The sequence below is a fragment of the Delphinapterus leucas genome, chromosome 7, assembly GCF_059928025.1.
Source record: "Delphinapterus leucas isolate spDelLeu-1000000601 "Yukka" chromosome 7, BTC_Dleu_Yukka2, whole genome shotgun sequence".
Lineage (NCBI taxonomy): Eukaryota > Metazoa > Chordata > Mammalia > Artiodactyla > Monodontidae > Delphinapterus > Delphinapterus leucas.
This window is the reverse complement of record NC_143135.1, coordinates 48,239,150-48,264,013: the sequence shown is the minus strand read 5'-3', so window position 1 is coordinate 48,264,013 and position 24,864 is coordinate 48,239,150. Positions and strand designations below refer to the sequence as shown.

Below are 24,864 nucleotides of genomic sequence, written 5' to 3'. Positions count from 1 at the left end.
TTTTAAAAATTTCCTTAGAACTCTAAAGGTATTGCCCCTAATGATGAGGTTTTAAACACATATACTGATAAGATGTTATGGAAAAACCTAAACAAACTTTTCGGCCAAGCCAATAACTATTGTTGTTGTTGTTTTTATGGTTTTATCCTAGTTGTCACTCAGTAAGCCCTTTCAGTGTGAGGTGGTACGTTCTTTTTGTAAACATTTACTGTGGAACGGGCCACGCCAGGCACTGTCTGAAGCAGTAGAGACATGAAATAAGGTGTGGCGGACACCTCCTTGGAGAATTTACAGTGTAGTCGATGAGTCACACGAGTAGATAATGGTACGCTGGACTAAGGACTATGACGTGGGAAGCACTGGGTATTGAGGGTATTGCTAGAACACAGGAGAGGACACCTCGCCAAGTCCAAGGCATGTCCGTATATGACACACCTAGCTTAGGTCTCAACTGCCTTGGGTCTGGATCTCAGAAGACTGGGATCTGAGCTCAGAGTTAGCAGAATACAATCCACAGACAACTCGTAGTTCTAATCACAAGCTCTGTTGAGCATCAGAAAGAATAGGAGAGCAGCAAGGACAAAAGGTCCATCTGGCCAAATATGTCTTTCTGGTGTCTCCCCTCTGTCCCTCAACAGGACAGGCCCAGAGGTGGCAGCTATCGGCCGCCTTTGTAGGCTGAGGAACTTCCCCGTTGTGAGAAGAACCCACACAAAGGTCCCCAGGCTTTCAACCCTATTCCCTGTCCCCCACTAGAAAGGCTATGTCAGTAGCCAGAGACAGCTTCTACTCTCACAGAAGGCACTGTTGTGCTGGTCAGCAGGCCACATCACCCAGGCCTGGTGATCGGACTCCATATCCTGGAATAATTGCTGAGCCTTACTTAGCCAGTCTCTCTTTTTCTTTGTCTAATCTATGCATTGTGAATCTCTCTATTTACACATGCACAAATTTTCTATTTGAGTTCCATCCTGGGGGCTCTTGGCAGACAGGCCTGGCCTATCAAAATAACTCACTGTAGCTTCTCAATGTATCTTCTCCATTTCACATCTTCCCTGGTCGCTTAAAGATTTCCAGGGCCAATCTGTACTAAAAAGCAGCCATTCATGTGTGTATCTAGGTTTTAGGCTCCATGACCTGAGAGCTTTGCAACGGGCCAGTGGGTGGCCAGTTTGGTCTCCATCCCCCTTTCTCCAGTGAATTTTCCACTCTCTATTCTGACAGATTCACGAGGATACATACCACATGCAACAGGGCCTGCAGGAGCAAGTGAAAAACTGCAAGAGGATCAGGACAGGCCAGGGCTCCCTATACCTTCAGAGGGTGCAGTGCCAGCAGCTGGAGCAGAAGCTGGAGCAGGCAGAAGCCTGGCTGCTGCAGATGGGACAACTGGCCCGCCTGGTAGACTACATGATTTGCCAGAACCTCATGTCCATCGTAGAGGACGAGATAACCTCTTTTGTGGCCAACATCTTGCAAGTGAGGTGGTGGGTGGCACGTGTGGAGGTTGGCGGGCGGTCAGGGGCCAGCTGGTAGGGAGCGGATACTGACATCTAGCCCCACCACCTCTCCTGACCCTCCTTGACAGGCCCCAAGGCAGAAACCCTTTCTCTCAGCGCAGCTGGTCTTTGACAGTTGTGGCCAGCTGTCTCATGAGCCCTGTATTGAAAATATGATCCAGATTATAATTGGGGGCCTAAGGTCTACGAAAGTCTCTGCCCTGAAGGTATTCTGGATTGGACAGGGGGCTGGCTGTAGGAATTCCCACTTCCTATCCTCTGTATAATCAGAAGCTCTCAGCCTGGTCTGAACCCTCATTGTTTGCTATCTCTGCCCCTTCTCTGTACCTTGGCATGAAGGTAATGCAGTGTACAGACCCGAAGACCTTCTGGGATTCCCTGTATTTTGAAGGTATTTAAGGAGCCCTAGGCAGCGGGGAGGAAGGGTGGAAGGAGGGAGAAGGGCACGTGCAGTGTCCTAATGGCCAGAGAGTCGGGCACTGGGCATGGATGGAGCAGCTCTAACCTGGGTCGGCACATGTGTTGGGGGGTAGGAGAGTGGAGGCATGTTTTTGCTCACTCGTGCATGTGCCTATGTGTATGTACGTGCACGTACCTGAGTGCAGTGAGAGGTGTATGAAAGAGTGTGAATACATTGTCCTCTGATTTGTCCTAACTCCATGAGGTTTTTCTCTAATGTCATAATGGCGTTTCATTTACAGTTGGATTTGATTGCTAAGTTAATTTGTACTTGTTTGAAGAACTCTGCCTGTTCAATATTTGCTTTATTTCATGCAGCTCTTTTTCATTTCATATAGAATAATTCATTCGTATTATTGAGCTATTTTATAGTTACCAGTTATCATTGATCATCAATCCTCAAAACTAGTAAATCGTCAGGGAGGAAATACACCTTCACATTCCCTTTATTTGGAATACTCACGCTGTCACAGATAAAACCATTAAATGCATTCAGTCACCTCTGACATGTAGGTACTTTTTCATTTTCCCATTCAACTAGTACGTCTTCATTAAGATAATGTAAAGACACCAGGTTAATTTTAGGAATTAGGTGACAAGGAAGAAAAAGGGTCATTGAAAGGAGCCTGTGTTTTTCTTTTCTTTGTTTGTTTTTTGGCCGCGCCTCGCAGCATGCAGGGTCTTAGTTCCCCGACCAGGGATCGAACCAGTGCCTCCTGCAGTGGAAACTCGGAGTCGTAACCCCTAGACCTCCAGGGAATTCCCGAGCCTGTGTCTTTGACAAATCACACCAGTTGCGGCACATTTTTTTCTCAAGTGAATCTAGATTAATCAATAGAGATTACTGATGTTTGTTTTACATGGTACAGTGGAAAAAGGAAGGGCTCCGAAGTCAGACAGGCTAGTTCACTAATCTGTAAAATGGGAAAACAAAAATACCTCACTTGCAGCATTGTTTTGAAGAATAAAAGAGTAATATGTTAAGAATAGTGCTCAGCACATAGTAGTACGTGTTACAGATAGTATCTTAGTAGTAGTAGTATTAAAGATTTAGGAAAATCTTACATTTCACAGTGCTTCCTCATTATAGGATGTACTAATTCATACTATGCATATGCTCCAGTATTTCCCTTTGAATGGCAAAACAAACAAACAAAAACCCCTTCAACTTTTACTCTAAATTCTAGTGAAAGTGAGAATATTCACTTGCAATGTCTTGGGTTATCCCTTCTACTTTTAGAAAAGCATCAGGGACTGATGTATTTAGGGGTGAAGTGTCACGATACTCATATCTTGCAAGTATTGGGTTGGCCAAAGAGTTCATTTGGGGTTTTCCATGACTACGGAAAATCCTGAATGAACTTTTTGGCCAAACCAATAGTTTAGGGAAAGGAAAAAGGGAAGGAAAAACAAAAAAAGCAATGTGGCAAAATGTTAATAATTGTTGAGTCTAAGTGGATAGGTAAAGAAAGGAGTGTGTAGATCCTTTAAACTTTTCTACATGTTAGAGATTTTTCAAAATCAGAATTTGAAGGAAAAAAACAAGACCAGCATGGAAAATCAAGTTAATATCGTGGAGGAACCAGAATCAAAGTTCTGATTTGGGATTTTTCTGTAAGTTCTTTATGAAAATTAGAGTAATATACAATAAACATGTAGCAGGTAAAACACTAAAAGTAGTCTTTAAGAAATGCATTCATCTTAGAAATCTTTTACTTAAATGAGGCAAAATTTGTATGGCATTTTAACCAAATTACAAAATGATTTCAGTACCTCCATTTATACCCAAAAATATGAAAAATAAGCCCCTTATAACAGAAAATTATATATTTTCTAGATTCTAGTCCCTAGAAGAACACCCAGTGCTTTACTAATAAAGTGCTTGTAACATATTCTCTGTTCATAAGCTATGTTCTATGACATTTTCCAGAGGACAGTCTTAGAACTGGAACACTTTGAGACCAAAAAGAGGTTATTAATGTTACTATCGGATGCTCTTACAGTCTTATCAGGAATATTCTGCAGTTTAAAACTGAGAAATACAATCAGATAATCATTTTCCTCATCTGGCAGGTGTCAAGTTCAGGAACTATTACCTTAAAGTTCTTACTTTAACTTTACTATGGCAATATCCTACCAAGATCGCAATATCTTTTTGAGAAATGAAGGAAACAATAGCAAAGATCAACAAAACTAAAAGCTGGTTCTTTGAGAAGATAAACAAAATTGATAAACCATTAGCCAGACTCATCAAGAAAAGAAAGGGAGAAGACTCAAATCAACAGAACTAGAAATGAAAAAGGAGAAGTAACAACTGACACTGCAGAAATACACAGAATCATGAGGGATTACTACAAGCAACTATATGCCAATAAAATGGACAACCTGGGAGAAATGGACAAATTCTTAGAAAAGCACAACCTTCCAAGACTGATCCAGGAAGAAATAGAAAATACGAACAGACCTATCACAAGTAATGAAATTGAAACTGTGATTAAAAATCTTCCAACAAACAAAAGTCCAGGACCAGACGGCTTCACAGGTGAATTCTATCAAACATTTAGAGAAGAGCTAACACCCATCCTTCTCAAACTATTCCAAAATATAGCAGAGGGAGGAACACTCCCAAACTCATTCTATGAGGCCATCAACACCCTAATACCAAAACCAGACAAGGATGTCACAAAAAAGAAAACTACAGGCCAATATCACTGATGAACATTCCTGCAAAAATCCCCAACAAAATACTAGCAAACAGAATCCAACAGCACATTAAAAGGATCATACACCATGATCAAGTGGGGTTTATCCCACGAATGCAAGGTTTCTCCAATATATGTAAATCAATCAACATGATAAACCATATTAACAAATTGAAGGAGAAAAACCATATGATCATCTCAATAGATGCAGAAAAAGCTTTTGACAAAATTCAACGCCGATTTATGATAAAAACTCTCTAGAAAGTAGGCATAGAGGGAACCTACCTCAACATAATAAAGGCCATATATGACAAACCCACAGCCAACATCGTTCTCAATGGTGAAAAACTGAAACCATTTCCTCTAAGATCAGGAACAAGACAAGGGTGCCCACTCTCACTACTATTATTCAACATAGTTTTGGAAGTTTTAGCCACAGCAATCAGAGAAGAAAAAGAAATAGAAGGAATCCAAATCAGAAAAGAAGAATTAAAATTATCACTGTTTGCAGATGACATGATACTATACATAGAGAATCCTAAAGATGCTACCAGAAAACTAGAGCTTATCAATGAATTTGGTAAAGTTGCAGGATACAAAATTAATGCACAGAAATCTCTTGCATTCCTATACACTAATGGTAAAAAATCTGAAAGAGAAATTAAGGAAACACTCCCATATACCATTGCAACAAAAAGAATAAAATACCTAGGAATAAACCTACCTAAGGAAACAAAAGACCTGTATGCAGAGAACTATAAGACACTGATGAAAAAAATTAAAGATGATACCAACAGATGGAGAGATATACCATGTTCTTGGATTGGAAGAAACAACATTGTGGAAATGTCTACACTGCCCAAAGCAATCTACAGATTCAATGCAATCCCTATTAAGCTACCAATGGCATTTTTCACAGAACTGGAACAAAAAGTTTCACAATTTGTATGGAAACAGAAAAGACCCCGAATAGCCAAAGGAATCTTGAGAAAGAAAAATGGAGCCGGAGGAATCAGGCTCCCTGACTTCAGACTATACTACATAGCTACAATAATCAAGAGAGTATTGTACTGGCACAAAAACAGAAATATAGATAAATGGAACAGGATAGAAAGCCCAGAGATAAACCCCCACACATATGGTCACCTTATCTTTGATAAAGGAGGCAAGAATATACAGTGGAGAAAAGACAGCCTCTTCAATAAGTGGTGCTGGGAAAACTGGATGGCTACATGTAAAAGAATGGAATCATAACACTCCCTAACACCATACACAAAAATAAACTCAAAATGGATTAAAGACCTAAATGTAAGGCCAGACACTATAAAACTCTTAGAGGAAAACATAGGCAGAACACTCTATGACATAAATCACAGCAAGATCCTTATTGACCCACCTCCTAGAGAAATGGAAATAAAAACTAAAATAAACAAATGACACCTAATGAAGCTTAAAAGCTTTTGCACAGCAAAGGAAACCATAAAAAAGATGAAAAGACAACCCTCAGAATGGGAGAAAATATTTGCAAACGAAGCAACTGACAAAGGATTAATCTCCAAAATATACAAGCAGCTCATGCAGCTCAATATCAAAAAAACAAACAACCCAATCCAAAAATGGGCAGAAGACCTAAATAGATATTTCTCCAAAGAAGATATACAGATTGCTAACAAACACATGAAATGATGCTCAACATCACTAAACATTAGAGAAATGCAAATCAAAGCTACAATGAGGTATCACCTCACACCAGTCAGAATAGCCATCATCAAAAAATCTACAGGGCTTCCCTGGTGGTGCAGTGGTTGAGAGTCTGCCTGCCGATGCAGGGGACACGGGTTCGTGCCCCGGTCCGGGAAGATCCCACATGTTGCGGAGCAGCTGGGCCTGTGAGCCATGGCCGCTGAGCCTGGGCGTCTGGAGCCTATGCTCTGCAATGGGAGAGGCCACAACAGTGAGAGGCCTGCGTACCGCAAAAAAAAAAAAAAAAGAAAGAAAGAAAAAAAAAATCTACAAACAATAAACGCTGGAGAAAGTGTGGAGAAAAGGGAACCCTCTTGCACTGTTTGGTGGTAACGTAAATGATACAGCCACTATGGAGAACAGTATGGAGGTTCCTTAAAAAGCTAAAAATAGAACTACCATATGACCCAGCAATCCCACCACTGGGCATATACCCTGATAAAACTATAAAAAGAGTCATGTATCACAATGCTCATTGCAGCTCTACTTACGATAGCCAGGACATGGAAGCAACCTAAGTGTCCATCAACAGATGAATGGATAAAGAAGATGTGGCACATATATACAATGGAATATTACTCAGCCCTTAAAGGAAATGAAACTGAGTTATTTGTAGTGAGATGGATGGACCTAGAGTCTGTCATACAGAGTGAAGTAAGTCAGAAAGAGAAAAATACCATATGCTAACACATATATATGGAATCTAAGCAACAACAACAAAATGATTCTGATGAACCTAAGGGCAGGACAGGAATAAAGACACAGACGTAGAGAATGGACTTGAGGACACAGGGAGGGGGAAGGGTAAGCTGGGACGAAGTGAGAGAGTGGCATGGACATATATACACTACCTAATGTAAAACAGATAGCTAGTGGGAAGCAGCTGCATAGCACAGGGAGATCAGCTCAGTGCTTTGTGACCACCTAGAGGGGTGGGATAAGGAGGGTGGGAGGGAGACATAAGGAGGGGATATGGGGATATACATATGCATATAGGTGATTCACTTTGTTATACAGCAGAAACTAACCCAACACTGTAAAGCAATTATACTCCAATAAAGAAGTTTAAAAATAAAAGAATATATTTTTGATATTTGTGGTAAGATAAATCTGTAACCCTGAAAAGGGACAAAGGATTACTTCATTTTTATTATAAAAATTTCTTGAAGTAGATTTTTGTTGGAATGGTGTTGAAGTTAGCTTAGAGATATAATGCAAAGAACGAAACTGTCCTTAGTATATATTTTTCCAGGGGGCTGCATATGGCAGGGAGGGTCTCTTGGGAATGTGAGGTGTGAACAGTATGACCAGCAAGAGGAAGTATAGATGGAAGCAGTGTAACAGTGTGCAGATTCATAGATGAGAGGGGAAGGAGGTTTTTTTCTTGCCACTCTGTAAGAAATTTTGAAACGATGAAAAGTCCTATAAATATGTTTGACAAGATGCTTTGCTCTGTGTGAAATGTCTGAATTACTCCTTCAAGGAAACCTACTGTAAAGACCTATCATTATTTAGGTCTTTCAAGTTGGATGGGTATTTTAAAATGCAGCTCCATGTTGACTCATATGTCTTATACTAAAACATATATATTTTAAATGGAAGCCCAGATCACTCAGCAGTGACAGGTAACTTACGTTTCTTTGATTTACTTGATATCAGTTCTCTTTATTTCACTCTTACTCTGGCTAAGAAGTCATTAGTGTTCTGTACTGTTGGGATATTGCATTCGCCAAATTATATTAAAAATGCACTAGCTTTTCTTTCCATTGCTCAGAAGCACACATGAATTGACTGTATAGCATCATATTGCCTGAGTGCTCTCATGGGTCTTGGCACCTTGAATCACAGTTCTTCAACCCCATCTTTGTTTTGGAGCTCACAAAACAGAGAGTTACCAAATTCAAAGGCAGAAAAGATGTAGCAGCACCAAACTTCAGAGAAATTGAAACTAGAAAGTCAGGAAGAGAGTCCCTGTTTCTCAAATTGGTGATTATCCTTTCATCTCTACTTCTGTCTGTGCTTCTTCCCAATTCCGCTGATTCTCTCCTAACACTAGCTGTCTCTGCTTCCTTTGAACTTTCTGCTCCCTTATAACCATTGCTTCCAAATGACTTAGACTTTCTATGCCACCAGCTCCATTCTTGACTCTATATATGATCTTTCAGTTAAGTTTTCCTGATTGTGTGCCTTAGTTCAAATTTTCCAGACAAGAAATATGATTGATTCAGCCTACCCTACAGAGAGTCATGTATCCATAAGATCTGGCAAGAGCAATGGGCCATGGTACAAATTAATTGGGTTTTGCTATAGGTCAGAGCATATCCTCTTAGAAGGGTGTATATGGTGGAGGAGGCTCCAATCTTCAGCTATGCTTGTCCTGGCAATAAACATCTATTATATGGGCCTAAATGTGCAAGTTGGTTTTGGATTACATATCCTAACTCAAAACTAGCTAAGGAAAAGGGGAGATTTTTTACTGGCTCCTATAACTAAGAAATTAATGAATACAGCTGGATTCAGGCTCAGCTGGATTCAGGGCTCAGGCAATGTCATCAAGGCTTTATCTCTCTGTCTTAGTCCTTTGATTTTACTTGTGAGTTTGAATTCTGAATCACTGAGAATGCTGTCAGCTGGAAGTAACAGAAGACCTAAGAGTAGCCTAAACAATACAATCATCTCACATAACAAGAAGTCTCCAGGTAGCTTCCAGGGTTGGTTCAGTGGCTCAGAAATGGCATCAAGTACCAGGCTCTTTATATCCTTCCCCAATTCCATTCTGGGTTTAGCTCTAGGTAACGACAGATCCTCTTGGAAGGGTATGTGTGCTAGGGGAGGCTGCAATCAAAAATCCTTTTTCATCCTCAGGCTATTACATCGTAGTTGCAAGACAAGTTGCAGCTCCATGCATCCCGTTCTCAAGCAAAGTCATGTTTTAAAAAGGGGAGGCAAGGTTAGAGAGAAAGCTCTCCTAGCCTGACTCTCACTTATTATCAGAAAAATAAATCTTCTCCAGAAACTCCCCAGCAGATGCACTGTTACATCTTATTGTAAAAATCCAGGTGTGGGAAATCAAAGGGCTGATATTTTTAGTTTCTCATGGAAGATAGGCTCTACCACCATGGAAGAAGGGAGAAGCGAATGGCTATTAGTTGGCCAAGTAATATGCCTTCCAAGGTTTCATTCTTCAGATAGGCTCTCTCCTCCTGGCAAGGAAGAGAATCGCCAGCATTCTCTACATTGTCATTTCTGCTATATTCTTACCCTTCTAATAATTTTATTATTGAATAAAACCTCATTTGAGTTCTACAAGTAACAATATGCTCACCAGCAGTCCTTATGTTGATGTCTCTTTTAGTCATTTTGTTTGTCCAAAGTTCATTCTCTATTTAGATTCCTCAGGATGGGCTTGTGGGAGCAGAAGTCTCAAGTTCTTCTATGTTGATAATAGTTTGTACCCTTTGAAAGTTAGTATTACCAGTTGTAAAATCATTGCCTCATATGTTCTTCCTTTCCATATCTTAAAGATATTACTCCATTTTCTTCTGGCATTAAAAGTTGTTGTCAAAAAAATCTGATAATAGTCTAATTTTATTTCCTTTATAAATCACTTGCTTTTTTTTTGCCTAGATACCTAAAATATTTTTTCCTTGAAATTCAGTAATTTTAGTAGAATATGTCTTGGTATTGAACATTCTAAGATAGTATTCTCAGGTATGCTCCTTTATAATGCAGCTTTAAGCCTTTTTTATTTCAGGAAAGTATTCTTGAATTAAGGTTTTTAGTATTGTTCTCTTCCCTTGCTTTGGATTTTTCTTCAGGGACTCCTATTACATGTGTTTTAGATCCTTATCGCTTTTCCCCCAATGTATGTTCCTTTCTCTTGAAATATATTCTTTTAATCCTTATTTCTTTTTTATTTTGTAATTATCCTTATTTTTACCTTCTATTTTTCTTAAGACATTATTTACCTGTTAAGTTTATTTGCTCTTATCTTCCTTTTAGTTCAGTTTCCATTCCAAAATTATGTTTTCTTTTATTTCTAATTCTTACCTGGGTTCTGTTGCGTAATTTCTGAGTTTTTCTAACTCTGATATGTGGTTTTCTTTCATGGGTTATGCCATTTTCCTGGTGTCTTTTGACTTGTTTTGAAATGGGCTTGTTTTGATCTGTTTCCTGACATGCTTTCATTGTCTATAAAGATGTTATTCTATTCCCCGTTCTCTTTTTCCTTATACTAGCTTTGTATGGGGTTTGATGTTGGTACTTTTCTGTTACTCATTTCTGAAAAGTTCTCTTTTACTAACTTTTAGGAGACAGCTTGGTTCCCTAACCTTTCAATTTCCTTTTCTGTTGATTTTCTGTAGTGTTCAAAAAATGGGGGCTAACTTTCTGAGGTTTCCTGGTTTCTGTTTCTCTCTCCCAGTTTTATTTGGACCTTTTCTTTTTCTCTATTGCTTCCATTCTGCTCCCTTTTTACTTTACCCCCAGCAGTTTCACCTTAGTGCTGAGTACTGTCCCAGAAGGGAGCCCTCGCCGGTTGGTTTTAGGGGCTCATTGGGCATAGACTGCTAAAGCTTCTACGGACCTTACCTACCTGCTATTGGAGCGGGCAAATCCCCTTCCATTTTTACCTGCTGTTCTCGAATTAGCCCTCTTCTTTCCACAAAATGTCTGTTGGCTGTTGCGGAGTTTTCCTAGTCTCAGGTCAGTCTGGTATACCATTGCTCCCCTCTGCTTCCTTCCCCATAAATGGCGATGCCACTTGGGTCTTGAGGCTGTAGGTGGTTTGTTCCCAGCCACTTGTATTTTAGTGTTTGTAAGGATCCTTTGTCTTCATTTTGTTAAAAAATGTTATCCAGATGGGTTTTTCGTTTTACTGTCTAATTGCTCTGTCAATTTTATATACCAAATTCATGTGGGAGTTTGGAATAGATTTCAAAATTATGCTGCCCCTTCCACCATCTTCCTAGAACCCCTTCTGCCACTATTTTTAAAGGATCATTCTGGTTATGCAGGGCAGACTGCAAAGGGATAGAGGCAACGACCAAAGCAGGGAGACGAGTTAGAAGGGTATTTCAATAATGCCGTGAGATTTGATGGTGACTTGGGCTGGGGCAAGAGAAGAAGGCAGTGGTACAGGTGGTGAGGATCGGTTGGATTTTGGATATATTTTGAACATAGAGCCAATTGGATTTTCTGATGGCTGGCTGTGTTGTATGTGAGAGAAGAGTCAAAGATAGCTTTAAAGTTTTTGACTGGAGCCCCCGGAAGAATGGAGCTCCCGTTTACTGACGTTGGAGGACTGCATGAGGAGCAATCTGGGGGCAGATAGAGATCAGAGCCCACTTGGGGCTGTTAAAAGTTTGAGGTGCATATTAGGCATCTAAGTAGAGATGTAGACTAGGCAGCTGTTTAAGTGGGATTGGGATTCAGGGAGAGATCTGAGCTAGACATATATTTCAGAGCAAATAGGTGGTACTTAAAACCATGAAACTGGATGAGCTCTCCTAGAAAGTGAGTACTGATGGGGAAGAGAAGGGATCTGAGGATGGGCCCTTGCGGGCACTGTGGTGCTTAGGTGTTGGCAGTATGGATCTAATTTCTGAACATTTTGATGCTTCTTCTCCCTTTTTGTGCAAAGTTTTAACACAAATACTAAAACTGGCAATTAAACAGTTTCTAAGAATCAAGGGGGAGGCCAAGTTCAAGGATATTCCTTAAGACGGATACTGAGGACTGGCTTGCTCACCTTCCTTTCTCACCTCCTCCTCTGTTCTGCAGAGGCTAGAGTGCTATAAACTGTGCTTCTCAGACCCCCTTGCAGCTGGGAGTCACATGTGATTTAGATCTATATGTGACTTCAGCTCAGAATTGAGGTAAGTAGGGGAGAGAGGCAGGGCGTATGCCGTCCATTCTGCTGGTGGGGCTCGTAATCACTTATGCCCATGTGCCTATGTAGCTGGTGGTATGGCAGTGACATCCCAGTTTGCCAGGCAGCACAGAGCCATAGACACTTGGCCTAGAGTGTTTTTGTTCTTCAGCTCTTGCAGTTATTCACAATCCATGTAATAATCTATAATAATTTCCTCCCTGCTTTTACTAGCTAGACTGAAATCTGTTCTCTGCACCTGAACCCTAACTAATAAATTCCCTTGGTGGGTCTGGTACTGTGTTTATGATGTAGATGTATGTGTAAACTCACTCATGAACAGAGAATGTGTGTGTGTGTGTGTGTTTGTATGCGTGTGTAATGTGTATGTACACACTCAGGGCAGAGGGAGAGGTTGTATGTGGTCCCTGGAGGACACTCAGGGACAATTATGGCATGTACCCCACTAGAAGAACATGAAAAGGAGGACTCGGACACGGCCTTCATGATGCCCGAGTTCCAGGACCAACCCAGCGATGCTGTGGACATCTTCTGTGGCCCGAGTATAGGATTGGTGTGGCCCTGGAAGTCTCACACAGTTACTGAAGCCCTGGAGGTCTGTGGGCACCGGCTGCGGGGCCAGTACTTGCCCACCGATTATAAGCAGCTGCAAGAGGATCTGGACAACAGCGCTCGAATCCAGCAGGCACTGGCTGTACAACAGGCCCTGCTGGAGGTGAGGACAGAGGTTTAAAGAATGGGACGGTGGCCACCACTTCCCATCATAGCCACCCACCTCTGCCCTACACACCTTGTCTGCCCCTAGGGCATGCTGCGGGAGGTGCAGGAATTCTGCAGGGACCATCACTGGATGAAAGGCATTTATGAGTTCCTGCAAGCCTGGGGGCCTCAGAAGCTGGAGTCTATGAGAGGTTGTCCTGTCAAGAGCTACGCGATGCTGGTGAGCTGCCTGAATGGTTGGCGGGCCCGCGTCTCCAGCATCCCCGTGGAGCTGATCACAAAAGGCAGGCTGCTGCGGCTGAGCTGCCGTGACATACAGGTGGAGATGGGTGAGTGCTGCTTAACCCCCCTCCTCTCCTTTGCCTTCTGTACCTTATCCGCACAGCCCTTCTTGGGCCTTCAGTGTCCTCCAGGGACCTTTGGTGCAGGCCCCTCATTGGACCTGTAGCGCCTCCCAAAGCCCCAGGTCCCAGGCCCTTCCCTTTGCAACTGAAGGTGTGATCACTGCAGAGGACAGCCTCTCCGCCTGTCTTGACTCTACTCATTCACCACACTCCCTAGGACTTGTGTGTCCTTGTCTCCTAGCACTTTCTATTCTTACGGCATGGAAGTAGTTCAAACCAAATGTAACTGAGAAAAATCCTAGCCTGCTCCTTGGGCTAGGAGAACTCAATTTCTTTACAGAGATTCTCAGGAATCAAGGGTGCCCTCTCCCCACATGTAGCAATCAGAATCGACACTACAATTTGCATGTATAAAAAGTTACTCTCTTTAACTGATCTTGGCTTAGTCTGTAGCCCTAAATTCTGCTGATGGTGAAAAGAGACAATTGGTCCTCCCAATCTGCGTGTTCTGTGTCTGTGGATAAAATTCCAGAGAGTTCCAAGAAGCAAAACTTGAACCGATAACTGTGTATATAGCATTTACCTTGTATTTACAACTATTTACATAGCATTTACGTCATTTTAGGTATTATAAGTAAACTAGAGATGAGTTAAAGTATACAGGAGGACATATGTAGGTTATATGCAAATGCTATGCCATTTATAAAATGTGTGGATTTTGGTATCCTCAGGGATCCTAGAACCAATCCCCCAAAGGGACAACTGTATTCCAATTGAAAGTGCGCATTTTTTTCTTTTTATTTAAAGCAGCACTTTTCGTCTAATTCAGTCTATTTTGGGTATTTGGTCAATTCAAAATTCATACTACAGTTCTGGATTGTTTTGATTTTCGAGTGTCCTCTACTCCTTCTCCTCCCCAAGGTGGCCCCCGGCATTAGAGAGGGCTTCTGGGCTGTGTGCTCTTCTTTGCTGGCTTCTGCTGACTTGCCTGAGGTCTCTGCCCTCCTTCTGACCTTGCTGCTCCTGGTGAAGCTGTGTCCTGAGCTGGTGTAGCTGGCGTGTGTTCTCCTGGCTAATAGGAGCCCAGAGTGTCTACCTCTGCTGACTCGGCTCTGCATTGGCTCCTGCTGACATTACATATCCTTAGGGTTTTAGTGAACCCTTCATCCAGTCTTTGTCTTAGGCTGGCCACCTCATAGCTTCTGCTTAAGGGTCCCTCGCCCTTCAACACAGGAACCCTATCTGGGCCCACTGGCTATCAACTCTCCACTATCTCCTGTATCCCCTGCCATTTGGGAGCTGTGGCGGACTTGGGAACGTTATATTTGGCCCTCTTTCTGCCACAACACATCACACCATGATTTCTGCTCTGCTGTGACTATCGCATGTCACATGAGCATGAGGGCACCCTGCAAGGAGGTATCTTCCCAAAGTGCTACACGGAAAGTGGAGCTCGAGCCCACTCTGCTGTCTGTTCCCTGCTCAGCCCATCTCAGTTTCCCACCTCATGTGTCTACCTACCCCCACGAGGCCAAGGCCTAGTTGGTCTCCCTGGGTCTCTGAGAAATCTGGTTTAAGACCTAACCTTGTTTGTCTTTTCTCTTCCTCCCTTTCCATGGGAAGGATGTCTCATACTACTGGTTACTAGCTAAGTGCCTCCACCCAGAGATGGCTGTGGAAAAACACACAGAGGGGTAGATTGGGAAGCTGGTGATTTGTTCTTCTGGGAAACAGAGAGGTTTTGTCACCTAACACCGATGAACGGCAGTAACCAATCGTGTCTGCTTCCTGCAGAGACTAGATACTCTGAGATCCATGGCCTCCAGGCCTGCTTTCTTTCTTTGGTTGCACCAGGTCTTAGTTGCAGCAGGTGGGCTCCTTAGTTGCAGCTCACCAGCTCCTTAGTTGCAGCTCGCCTGCTCCTTAGTTGCGGAAGGCAGGCTCTTTAGTTGTGGCATGTGAACTCTCAGTTGCGGCATGCATGTGGGATCTAGTTCCTGGACCAGGTATCGAACCCGGGCCCCCTGCACTGGGAGCGCAGAGTCTTATCCACTGCGCAGCCAGGGAAGTCTCCAGGCCTGCTTTCTTTATAAGGTGGGAGGCCTTGGAGCTGGGCCTGAAAGAGTTTGCTTGAAAGTGCTTGCCTGCCTAGCCCTCCCTGCCTTTGCTCTTCCACAGATGAAAGCACACACCTCCTTAGGTATCGTCTAGACCACAGAACTCCCCGCTCTTTCCCCAAGCCTCGCTCCTAAATGCACAGGGGATTCAGGCTGGCCAGGCAAAAGGAGGACCTGTGATTGGCCTGCTTTCTTTCTGACCCTGTTTTGGGCAGGCTTCGCTCCACTCTTGCTCAGGAAGTCAGTGTTCTTTCTAGTCTGTTGGCTTCTTGGTCCTTAGTCCAGGTTCAACTGGCCTCTTCAAGAGGAGCAGATGGAGAGGTAAAAGCACAGGGCTCAGAATCCTGGCTCTGTTTTTTACTGGCTTGCATGACTTCAGATCACTAAGCTTCAGTTTCTTTATTTGTAACATAGGCATAACAATGTAGTCGCTCACAGGGTTATGGGAAGGAGGATTAAATGAGATATTATTTGCAATGTTCCTAGCATTGAGTATGGCATGCAGTAGATGCTTAATTGTTTTCATTTCACCTTATTCCCTTCTGTCCACTCTCATCCTTCTTGCTGATCTAATTCTATCTTCTTATCCTGCAACTTTGTTCCTCTTCTACTTGGGCTCCCTTGAATACTTGAATTACCTACTGTTATGAGTTGGCCTCACCAGAAACTTGACTTCATACTTTACTCTTTCCCTCTCCCTAACTCCACCACGTCCAGCCTGTCATCAAATCCTTTCCATTCTTCTGCCTCCTACATATCTCTCAAATGTGTTTTCCCATCCATCTCCAACTTCCAACCCCGAGGAGCCCTGGTTATTTTATCAGTCCATTGCTCCCTTATACCACACGGTGTCACTGTTGAGCTCTTCTCTGTCTTCACTGGCCCCGTGCTGCTGGTCAGAAGGCGGCACCATTGCAATGGCCTAGCTACTGTCATAGGTCAATGGGATAGTTTGAAAAAGGATAAGTGCACATCTTTGTGTTCTGTTCAACCTTGGGTACCCCTCAGAAGTTCCCTTGTCTTGGTTTTCTCAGTCTCAGCTGTTGGTGCCAAGTCCTATTCGTTACCTCCTCCAAAGCTCCAACAGGTCCGTTCCCTGTATGTCTCAATTATCTGTGCCTGGAACTCACTGTCCTACTTTCCAGTTGCAGAGATGCTCATGGAGGATGAGTTAATTTACTTTTCACCCTTCAAAGCATAAAATGTAACACAGTGGAGCCAGACTGCCAGAGTTTGAATCCTTGCTCTAGCATTGTGTGATGTTGATATTTAAACTCTCTGAGTCTCACTTTGCTTATCTTTAAAACAGGGGCAATAATAGTATCTGCCTCAAAGGGTTTTGTGAGGATTAAATGGGTTAATACAGGTAAAGTAGTTGGCACTGTGTCTGGCGTGTAGTAAGTACTCTATACTATATTTTGTGGCATACTCCATGCCCTATTTCTATATTGTATTTTGCTGCTCTGTGCATATTTTAACATCTCTGAACTTAAGAGGTGTATTATAATCGATGGCATCATTTTTTCTTTTTTCATGGTGTGTGTAAAATAATGGTGCTTCTTACAATCAGTGGTATCTCAGATCTGACGAGGTTTCGTGTTGGTATTATTCCTGTCCTCGGCGACAGTGGAGGTGTTCATATTGCCAAAGCCAGCTTCCAAGATTATCTTCTCGCCCCAAGTCCACCTGACAACCTCTTTCCTTTAATCCTTAAAAACAAAAGGCAGATTACACACTCTTCTTGGTACCTCTTCTACTAGAGCAGAGGCAGTAAGACTCCTCAGATAGAAAATGTTTATCTGTGGTGGGCATTCTGCTCTTCATGGACACGGCATCCCTGTGCCTTTGCACACGGTTTCATCCACTTGGCGTGCCCCTGGAAGCCTTAACCACTCAGTACAGTCAGCTCCAATGTCCCCTTCGCTGAGGAGGCCTTCCCCAGCGTCCTCAGGCCTCCTGCCCCTTCACTGAGCCAGGTTGAGGGCTCTTTGAAGAGCATCTGCCACACTGGTATGTGATTATCCCCTTCTATGTCTGCCTCTGCTGCCATATTGTGAGCTTCTGAGGGCGGGAACACTTTCTGTCTCACTCATCACTCTTGTCTACCGGTGCCCAGCACAGGCCCAAGTGCACTGCAGCTGACTGGACACCAAGCAGGGGTCCAGTAAGTGTTCAGCGACTTGGGGGAACGAATTCACGTTCTGGCTGCCCCTTCAACCTGCTCCCACTCCGGCCCCGCCACGCTCCCCTGGCACTTCACCCCCTCATGCCTAACTCTCTCCTGTCTTCAGAATCCAAGCTGGTGGGCATCAGGAAGGACATTCTTGAACAGATACAGAACGAATGCCGGAGCCGCGGTCAGCAGCTAATAACAGAGCTCACAGATTTCACGAAGGCCTTCCGAACCATCAACGCCGACATCCACGCCCTCACGTGGTGCTCCCAGAAGGTGGGCTCTCCCCATTCTCCTTTCCCAGCTTATCCAGGGCCGTCCCGCTCGCATGCCCAGCACACTCCCTTCAAGTCTCAGCTGAGCTCTCGATGGGGCTTGACGCTCTTAAACTGTGCTCACATGTGTGGTCTGCCCTTGCCAGCTCTCATCCTGTTCACGTGGCCCTCAATATCCTCATGAGAGGGGGAGGTCCTGGTGTTTTGAGAGAGAGAAAATCTGGCTTTCAGAGACCGAGCTCTGCTCTCCGTACAGTCAAGTAGGGATCCATACCCTGCCATCAGGGCAACAATCTGATGGGGGAGGAACTGTGCTGTCTTCAGGGAGACCTAGGTCAGATGGGGGATCTGATCCCAGATTGCCCTGATCCCAGTTGGTTAAAAGGCGGCTGCTGGGGCCTGGAGCCTCTAGCAGGTGGGAGTGCCCCTCAGGATGTAAAGGGCAGGGGGAGTGCTGGTCTCATACTGTTGTCCCTGCGGCTGAACGAGGCCAACGAGCGGTACACAGAGCTGGAGGAGCGGATGGAGTACACGCGGTCACTCTGTGAGCTCGTCCGCAACCACTTTGGCGTCTTCAGTGCTGAGAATGAGGCACTGGACATCTCGGTGAGAAGCCCTCTCTCCCGTCTCTCCCAGAGCCCCTCCCCCATAACCACCTCTGCCTGACTACCCTCTGCCTGCCCCGCAGCTTCTGCACACGTGGGAGTCATTCCAGCGTGAGAAAAGCCAGGCCTCAGGGTTCCTGCTCAGTAAGCGACACGCCATCGCGCCGAAGCTGCAGCGGCTGACGGCGGCGGCGCTGGCGGAGCTGGAGGGCCTGATTGGGAAGGCCCTGTCCGGTCCCTTCACGGACCCTGCGCAGGAGCAGAGGAGCACTGAACGCCAGCTCATCTCCCTGGAGCGTCAGTTCCAGAACACAGCCAGCGGCCTCAGTGAACTGCACCATGCCTACACCACCTTCACTGGTACCGAGGGTCCCGCCCCCTCCATCGCCACCCTGGGATGCCCCCTCCCACTGAGATCAGGGTTGGGACTCAGGGACCTGCATCTTGGGTGACCCTAAGCAAGTCTTGGGAATCACATACCTTCATTTTAGTCTCTTTTATATGTGAAAATTGCAGGACAAAATCTAAATACATTGGGTATGTCAAGTGTTGTGCTTAGGGTGGGGATAGGGGGGCACACAGTCTGGTAGAGAAGGCAAATAGGTGAGCGTTCCATCAGAATGTGTTGGGGTCAGAGGGCTAAAAGCCTGTGCGGGAGAAATGTAAAGGTGTCCTCATCGTAGTTGTGTAGCCCTGTTCAGCCCAGTCCTACACCAGGCAGCAGGTCCCAGATAGAAACGGTCTTGATGCTCCACGGCCACTGCTTCCAGCCAGTGTGGTGGAGGTGGCTGCTAAAGGCCTCACTAGCCCCTAGGAGGAGACCGGGACAGAACTATTGGCCTTAGCCCTTCTGTGCAGTGGTGCAGCTAGGCTGGCTCCCCTCTGCACGTAAAGAACTTTGCAGGCTCCAGTTTCTCTTCTCAGGTGCCGTCACTTCTGTCGGTCACTTGTATCCCTTGGAAGGGCACACTGCTTCTGACTTGCCTCTTGGCCAACCGCCAACTGTTACTATCCCTGCCTATGGGATCCTCAATCCCAGGGAGGGCCATTTGACCAGATGTGAGGTGGAAGACGCTCTGGGACCATCCTCAAACAAGGGGCTTTTTCTTTGGTCAAGTATTGGGAGACCCTCATCCTATATTCTAACTGATGTAGACCAGACCTTGACCTTTCCTGCTAGTGGTTGGGGTGTTTGTGGAAAAGCAGAGCAGGGGACTCAGGCCTTGTGGGGTTAGGCCCAGGAAACCCCACAGCATTGTTTTTACTTCCTTCTTCCATCCCTGTCTCCTCACCAAACTTCCGGTTTTTAAAATTAATCTAGGATCTTAGATCCAGACCATTAATGCTACTCTTTATTTTCCACTGCATATCTTTTATTTTACTTACTACCTTTGACATTTGATTTGTTCTATAACTGTGTGTTAACAACTACTCTGATATCTAAGGTTTAATGGTTTTGTTTACCCACTGCCAATTTTTAAAGTACCACATCTTTTCATTATTTTCACTCCTTCCTTGGATGGCTGCAATAATTCTTTAAGTATTTCTTTTTTCTAAGAAGGGAGTTGGAGGTGTTAAAATTTCTAAACTTCTTATGGCTAAGAATGACTGTATAATGTCCTTATATCACAGCTTGGCTAGATATTGAATTCTGAAGTCACAACACTTTTTTGTCCAGACTTAGATATTACATCACTGTCTTCTGACATTTATCATTTTGGACAAATCTGATACCAATCTGATTTTCTTCCTTTGTAGGTAATCTTTTTTTCGATTATTTGATAATGGCTTTTACAGTTGCTCTGCTCCCGTTTCAGAATTTTTATTTGTATGTAGGATTTTCTGGATCTCTCCTCCATTTCTTTCATCTGCTTCATCATTACTTCTTTTATTCTTTTTTTTTTTTTGAGTTCTGGGGAAATGTGAATTTGTCTTATAAGCTTCCATTTTCTGTGGTGTCTACTCTGTCATTTCTTGCTTTTTAAAAAAATTATTTATTTATTTATTTATTTTTGGCTGCATTGGGTCTTCGTTGCTGCGCGTGGGCTTTCTCTAGTTGTGGCGAGTGGGGGCTACTCTTTATTGTGGTGCGCGGGCTTCTAATTGCGGTGGCTTCTCTTGTTGCGGAGCACGGGTTCTAGGCGCACGGGGTCCAGTAGTTGTGGCACGTGGGCTCAGTAGTTGTGGCTCGTGGGCTCTAGAGTGCAGCCTCAGTAGTTGTGGCGCATGGGCTTATTTGCACCGCGGCATGTGAGATCTTCCCGGACCAGGGCTCGAACCCGTGTCCCCTGCATTGGCAGGCAGATTCTTAACCACTGTGCCACCAGGGCAGTCCCTGCAATTTCCATTGCGTTTTAAAACACACATACACGTGTTGTATTTGTATGATTAAGTGCACATGTATATGTATATAAGCGTATGTATATGAGTATATATACATGAACATATTTCCTAGCTCTGTCTACTGAAGAGTCCAAGAAGGAAATACACTCCAATAGCAAGGAGCCACATTGTGCCCAGATCGTAGTTTCTAATACCATTCCCCACTAAAAGAAATCAGGGCTCCTCAGAGAATGAATGATTCCAGGGCCATGGCAGGGTAGGTACAAGATAAGAGTGGAATATCTTTTTAAGCCAGAAAGTAAGGAAGTGTTAAGTTCTTTTTAAAAGTGATGGGATATGGGCTTCCCTGGTGGCGCAGTGGTTGAGAGTCCGCCTGCCAATGCAGGGGACACGGGTTCGTGCCCCGGTCTGGGAAGATCCCACATGCCGCGGAGCGGCTAGGCCCGTGAGCCATGGCCGCTGAGCCTGTGCGTCCGGAGCCTGTGCTCCGCAACGGGAGAGGCCACAACAGTGAGAGGCCCTTGTACTGCAAAAAAAAAAAAAAAAAAAAAGTCCTGATAAAAGTGATGGGACATGGCACAAGGACACAGAAGGGATGCCAACTGGACAAATCTGGGACAATTTCACCACCAGGGTAAAACTAAACTACAAAGTAAACTACTGAAAAAAATAGGAATGTATTATCCATACTAGTACTAAGTAGATGATAAATCAGTGAGGGAGAAATGAGGACTTGTGCTTACAGTAGAATGCCAGAGCCAGCTGGGCAGTGTGAAGGGAGGGCTGGAGAGGGAACACCATCATTTTGCCAACCATCATGGTAAATATTGGATTGGGTGAGGGGATCATCAATGAATGCCAAATTTGGGGGCAAATTTGACGAGGAACAGAATATTTGCACTGTCTTAGAGAGTCTCCCTCAGAGACTACTTATTAGTTGCAAAGGTAATAATTCAGTGGAGAAATTGGGCAACATTTTGAAGGTGATCAAAATTAATATCTCCAATGAGGGACAGATGAGACACAAATGGACATCACGTACCTCCAGACGTGATACCCAGAGGACACAACATTACCGATTCAACAGTCCAGCTGGGAGTGATTTTACAAACTCAGCCATGAAAAGAAGCATACAAACACAGCACAAGAAACTTTCTGTTAACAAAAAAGGGAGAAAGGGGACTGTCTACTTCAAAAATGTCTATGTTACAAAAGACTGTGGGGAATGTTCCAGATTAAAAGAAGTTGAGGAGACATGACAAGTAAATATGGTACTTGACCCTAGACTGTCTGCTGTACTTGAGGGGAAAAAAATGCTATAGAGGACGTTACTAGGCCAACTGACAAAATTGAAATATAGACAGTAGATCAGATAAAAGTATTATGTCAGTGTAATATATGAAGTTGATAACTGTACCAATGTTGTAGAAGAGAATATCCCTTTTCTTAGGAAATACACACTTGAGTATTCAGGGGTAAAGGGACATGATATATGTAAATTAGTTTAAATAGTTCAGAGAAGAATTATGCGTTTGTGTGTGTATACACACCTGCCCAGACACCCACAGAGCATGTAAACACAAATGGTAAAGAGAATGGGTAAAATGTTAACAAAAGGTGATCTTGATAAAAGGTATACAGGAATTCTTTTTACTATTTTTTTTTTTGCAACTTTAAAAAGTTTGATAGCATTTCCAAATAAAAAGTTTTAAATTGCAATGGAATTTACAAAATAGATAACCCTCAAGTTTGTCTTTATCTTCTCGTGTGTCTGGAGATACTATGTCTGCTCCTTCTTACAAAGAGAGTTCTTTACTTGTTCAATATTTAATGTTAAGACAACTGCTATCAAACATTATATGGGGGGAGTTCCCTGGGGGTCTTGTGGTTAGGCTTCGGAACTCTCTCACTGCTCTGGCCCGGGTTCAGTCCCTGGTCTGGGAACTGAGATCCTCAAGCCTCGTGGCGCAGCCAAAAAAAAAAAGATTATATGGGTTTCTAGCTGGATCTTTTGAGTTCAGATAAAGGAAGATTTGATTAAAGAGTTTAATTTACTTTGTATGTGTGGTTTTTGGGTTTTGTTTTGTTTTGTGTTTTGGTTAGATCAGAGCTCTGATAGCCTCGTGATTCTCCGACCTCCATGATGGATGATGCATCGTGTAAGGTTCATGATTCTCAGCATTTGGGTGTAGCTTTTTCACTTTTTCTCTCACTCAAGAAGGTACAGTGGAATTCAAGTGAATGAGGATGACAGTTTTATTGCAATATTCTTGAATCTGGTCTGATGTCTTTTAAGTAAATTGCAAACCTCAGTACTATAATTATTATTAATAACAAATTATTTTTGACACATATCTCAAAAATGAATATAAATTTTGGTTAAGAACTAATGCAGAAGCTTGTGAGATGAAGGGAGGGAATAATGGTCAGAGACAGACACAATAGGGAGCGTCACCATTTGCCCCTATGGTCCTCCCTGTGGGCCAGATCCTTTCTCATATGCATCTCACTGAACTCATTCGTTTGTCCAACACATATTTGTTGAGTGCCTACTGTGTACCATGCGTGAAGTATATCAGTGAACAAATGACAAAACCCTTGCCCTCATGAACTGAACGTTCTAGCTGGGAGAGAAAGACAGCAAATAATAAACATAAAATATAACCAAATGATGGAATATGTTAGAAAGTGATAAATGGTATAGAAAAAAAGTAGAGCAGGTTAGGAGGGGCTGGGAATGCCAGGGAGGGTGGCTAGCAGTTCTTAATGAGGTGGGCTGCGTAGGCCTCATTCGGAAGGTGATATCTGAGCAAGGACTTGAATGTGGTGAGGGAGTGAGCCATGTGGTTTTCTAGGGGAAGTGTGTTCCAGGAAGAATGAACTGCCCGTCAAAGGCCCTCAGCAGGAGGGAGCATGCCTGGTGTATCTGAGCGACAGTAAAGAGTGTGGTGTGGCCAGAGTGGCATAAGTGAGACAGAGACTAATAGAAGAGGAATCCTTCCCTTTCATCACTATCACATTTTCCTAGATATTCTTTCCTTGGACTAACTCTCCCTTGGATTATTGTACTGAACAATTTTGGACAACCACACCTGCCCCGTCCCTGGCACTTTTAGGACCCTCCCTTCTGTCATTATGGGCTCTTGACTGACCATCCCCCATCATGCCCCCACCCCCAGCCCTGCACATAGCCTAGGCCTCAGCAAGCCCTATCCCACAGGGGACGAGAGTCCTGTGCCCTTGCCAGTCTGTGGGATCCGTCCTATTGTACAGCAGCGGCGCATCTGGCACCTGTACCGAGTCATCTCTGAAAATATCAGCGAATGGAAGTGCATGGCTTTTGCCAAGGTGCTGACACCCTCCTTGGACCCCCTGCCTGGGAGTGGAGAGTCTGCATGGGTCGGGGTGGGGAAGGGTCTCCAGCTGCCAATGTGCCTTTCTCCCTACAGTTCAATCTGGCTATGGCCCAGGAGAAGACAGATGGCTGGCTCACAGAGGCGGCCCAGATGAATGCAACCCCGGGGCTCCACAGCCCAGTTCTGCAGCGCTGCATGCACGTGCTGGAGGAGTTCCGCAGCCTCCTGCCATTGCTCACCAGGCTGGGCAGCCTCCAGCTGCAGAACGTCAACTTCCAAGCCCTCCTGCGAGGTGGGTTTGGGTAGAGTCAGAAGGGAGGGGAAGGGAAGGATGTAGGGTTTGAACAATGGGACAACTAAGTTCCCTATTGCTCTTTTTGGAAACACCTTTCCTCCCCAGGTTGCCCTGGCCTTCCCTCACGGACCACAGCCTCCTTTCCCCCACAGGGACAAACATTCTTAACCTCTCACACTACCATGTGGGTCCTCTCTGCTGACTTGGGCTGGGCTGGGCTGGAGTCTTACCTCTGGACTCTGAATTGTGCTCTGGACCTTAGGTTCTGGGCCCTTGCCTCTGTGTCGTGCTGTCTGGGAGCTGGGCTGGGCTGGGCTGGACT

General features: G+C 44.2%; 1 protein-coding gene and 1 long non-coding RNA gene across 3 annotated transcripts in view; one reads left to right on the top strand and one right to left on the bottom strand.

The window, feature by feature from the left end:
- Window positions 1-24,864, top strand: part of DNHD1 (dynein heavy chain domain 1) — a 67,175-nt gene that overhangs the window by 16,281 nt on the left and 26,030 nt on the right. Inside the window, 10 exon segments of the mRNA XM_089915223.1 lie at window positions 1,225-1,479; window positions 1,589-1,726; window positions 1,860-1,911; window positions 12,764-13,029; window positions 13,120-13,363; window positions 17,787-17,943; window positions 18,423-18,560; window positions 18,562-18,908; window positions 24,112-24,239; window positions 24,341-24,539. Of these exon segments, the coding sequence (XP_089771349.1) occupies window positions 1,225-1,479; window positions 1,589-1,726; window positions 1,860-1,911; window positions 12,764-13,029; window positions 13,120-13,363; window positions 17,787-17,943; window positions 18,423-18,560; window positions 18,562-18,908; window positions 24,112-24,239; window positions 24,341-24,539 (1,924 nt within the window).
- Window positions 1-24,864, bottom strand: part of LOC111169179 (uncharacterized) — a 53,769-nt gene that overhangs the window by 11,493 nt on the left and 17,412 nt on the right. Inside the window, exon 3 of one of the 2 annotated variants that reach the window (XR_016393824.1) lies at window positions 1-24,864. This exon is cut by the window's left edge and continues 5,165 nt beyond it. The exons of the other annotated variant lie outside the window; for it this stretch is intronic. This is a non-coding gene — a long non-coding RNA (uncharacterized LOC111169179). 2 annotated transcript variants of the gene reach the window in all.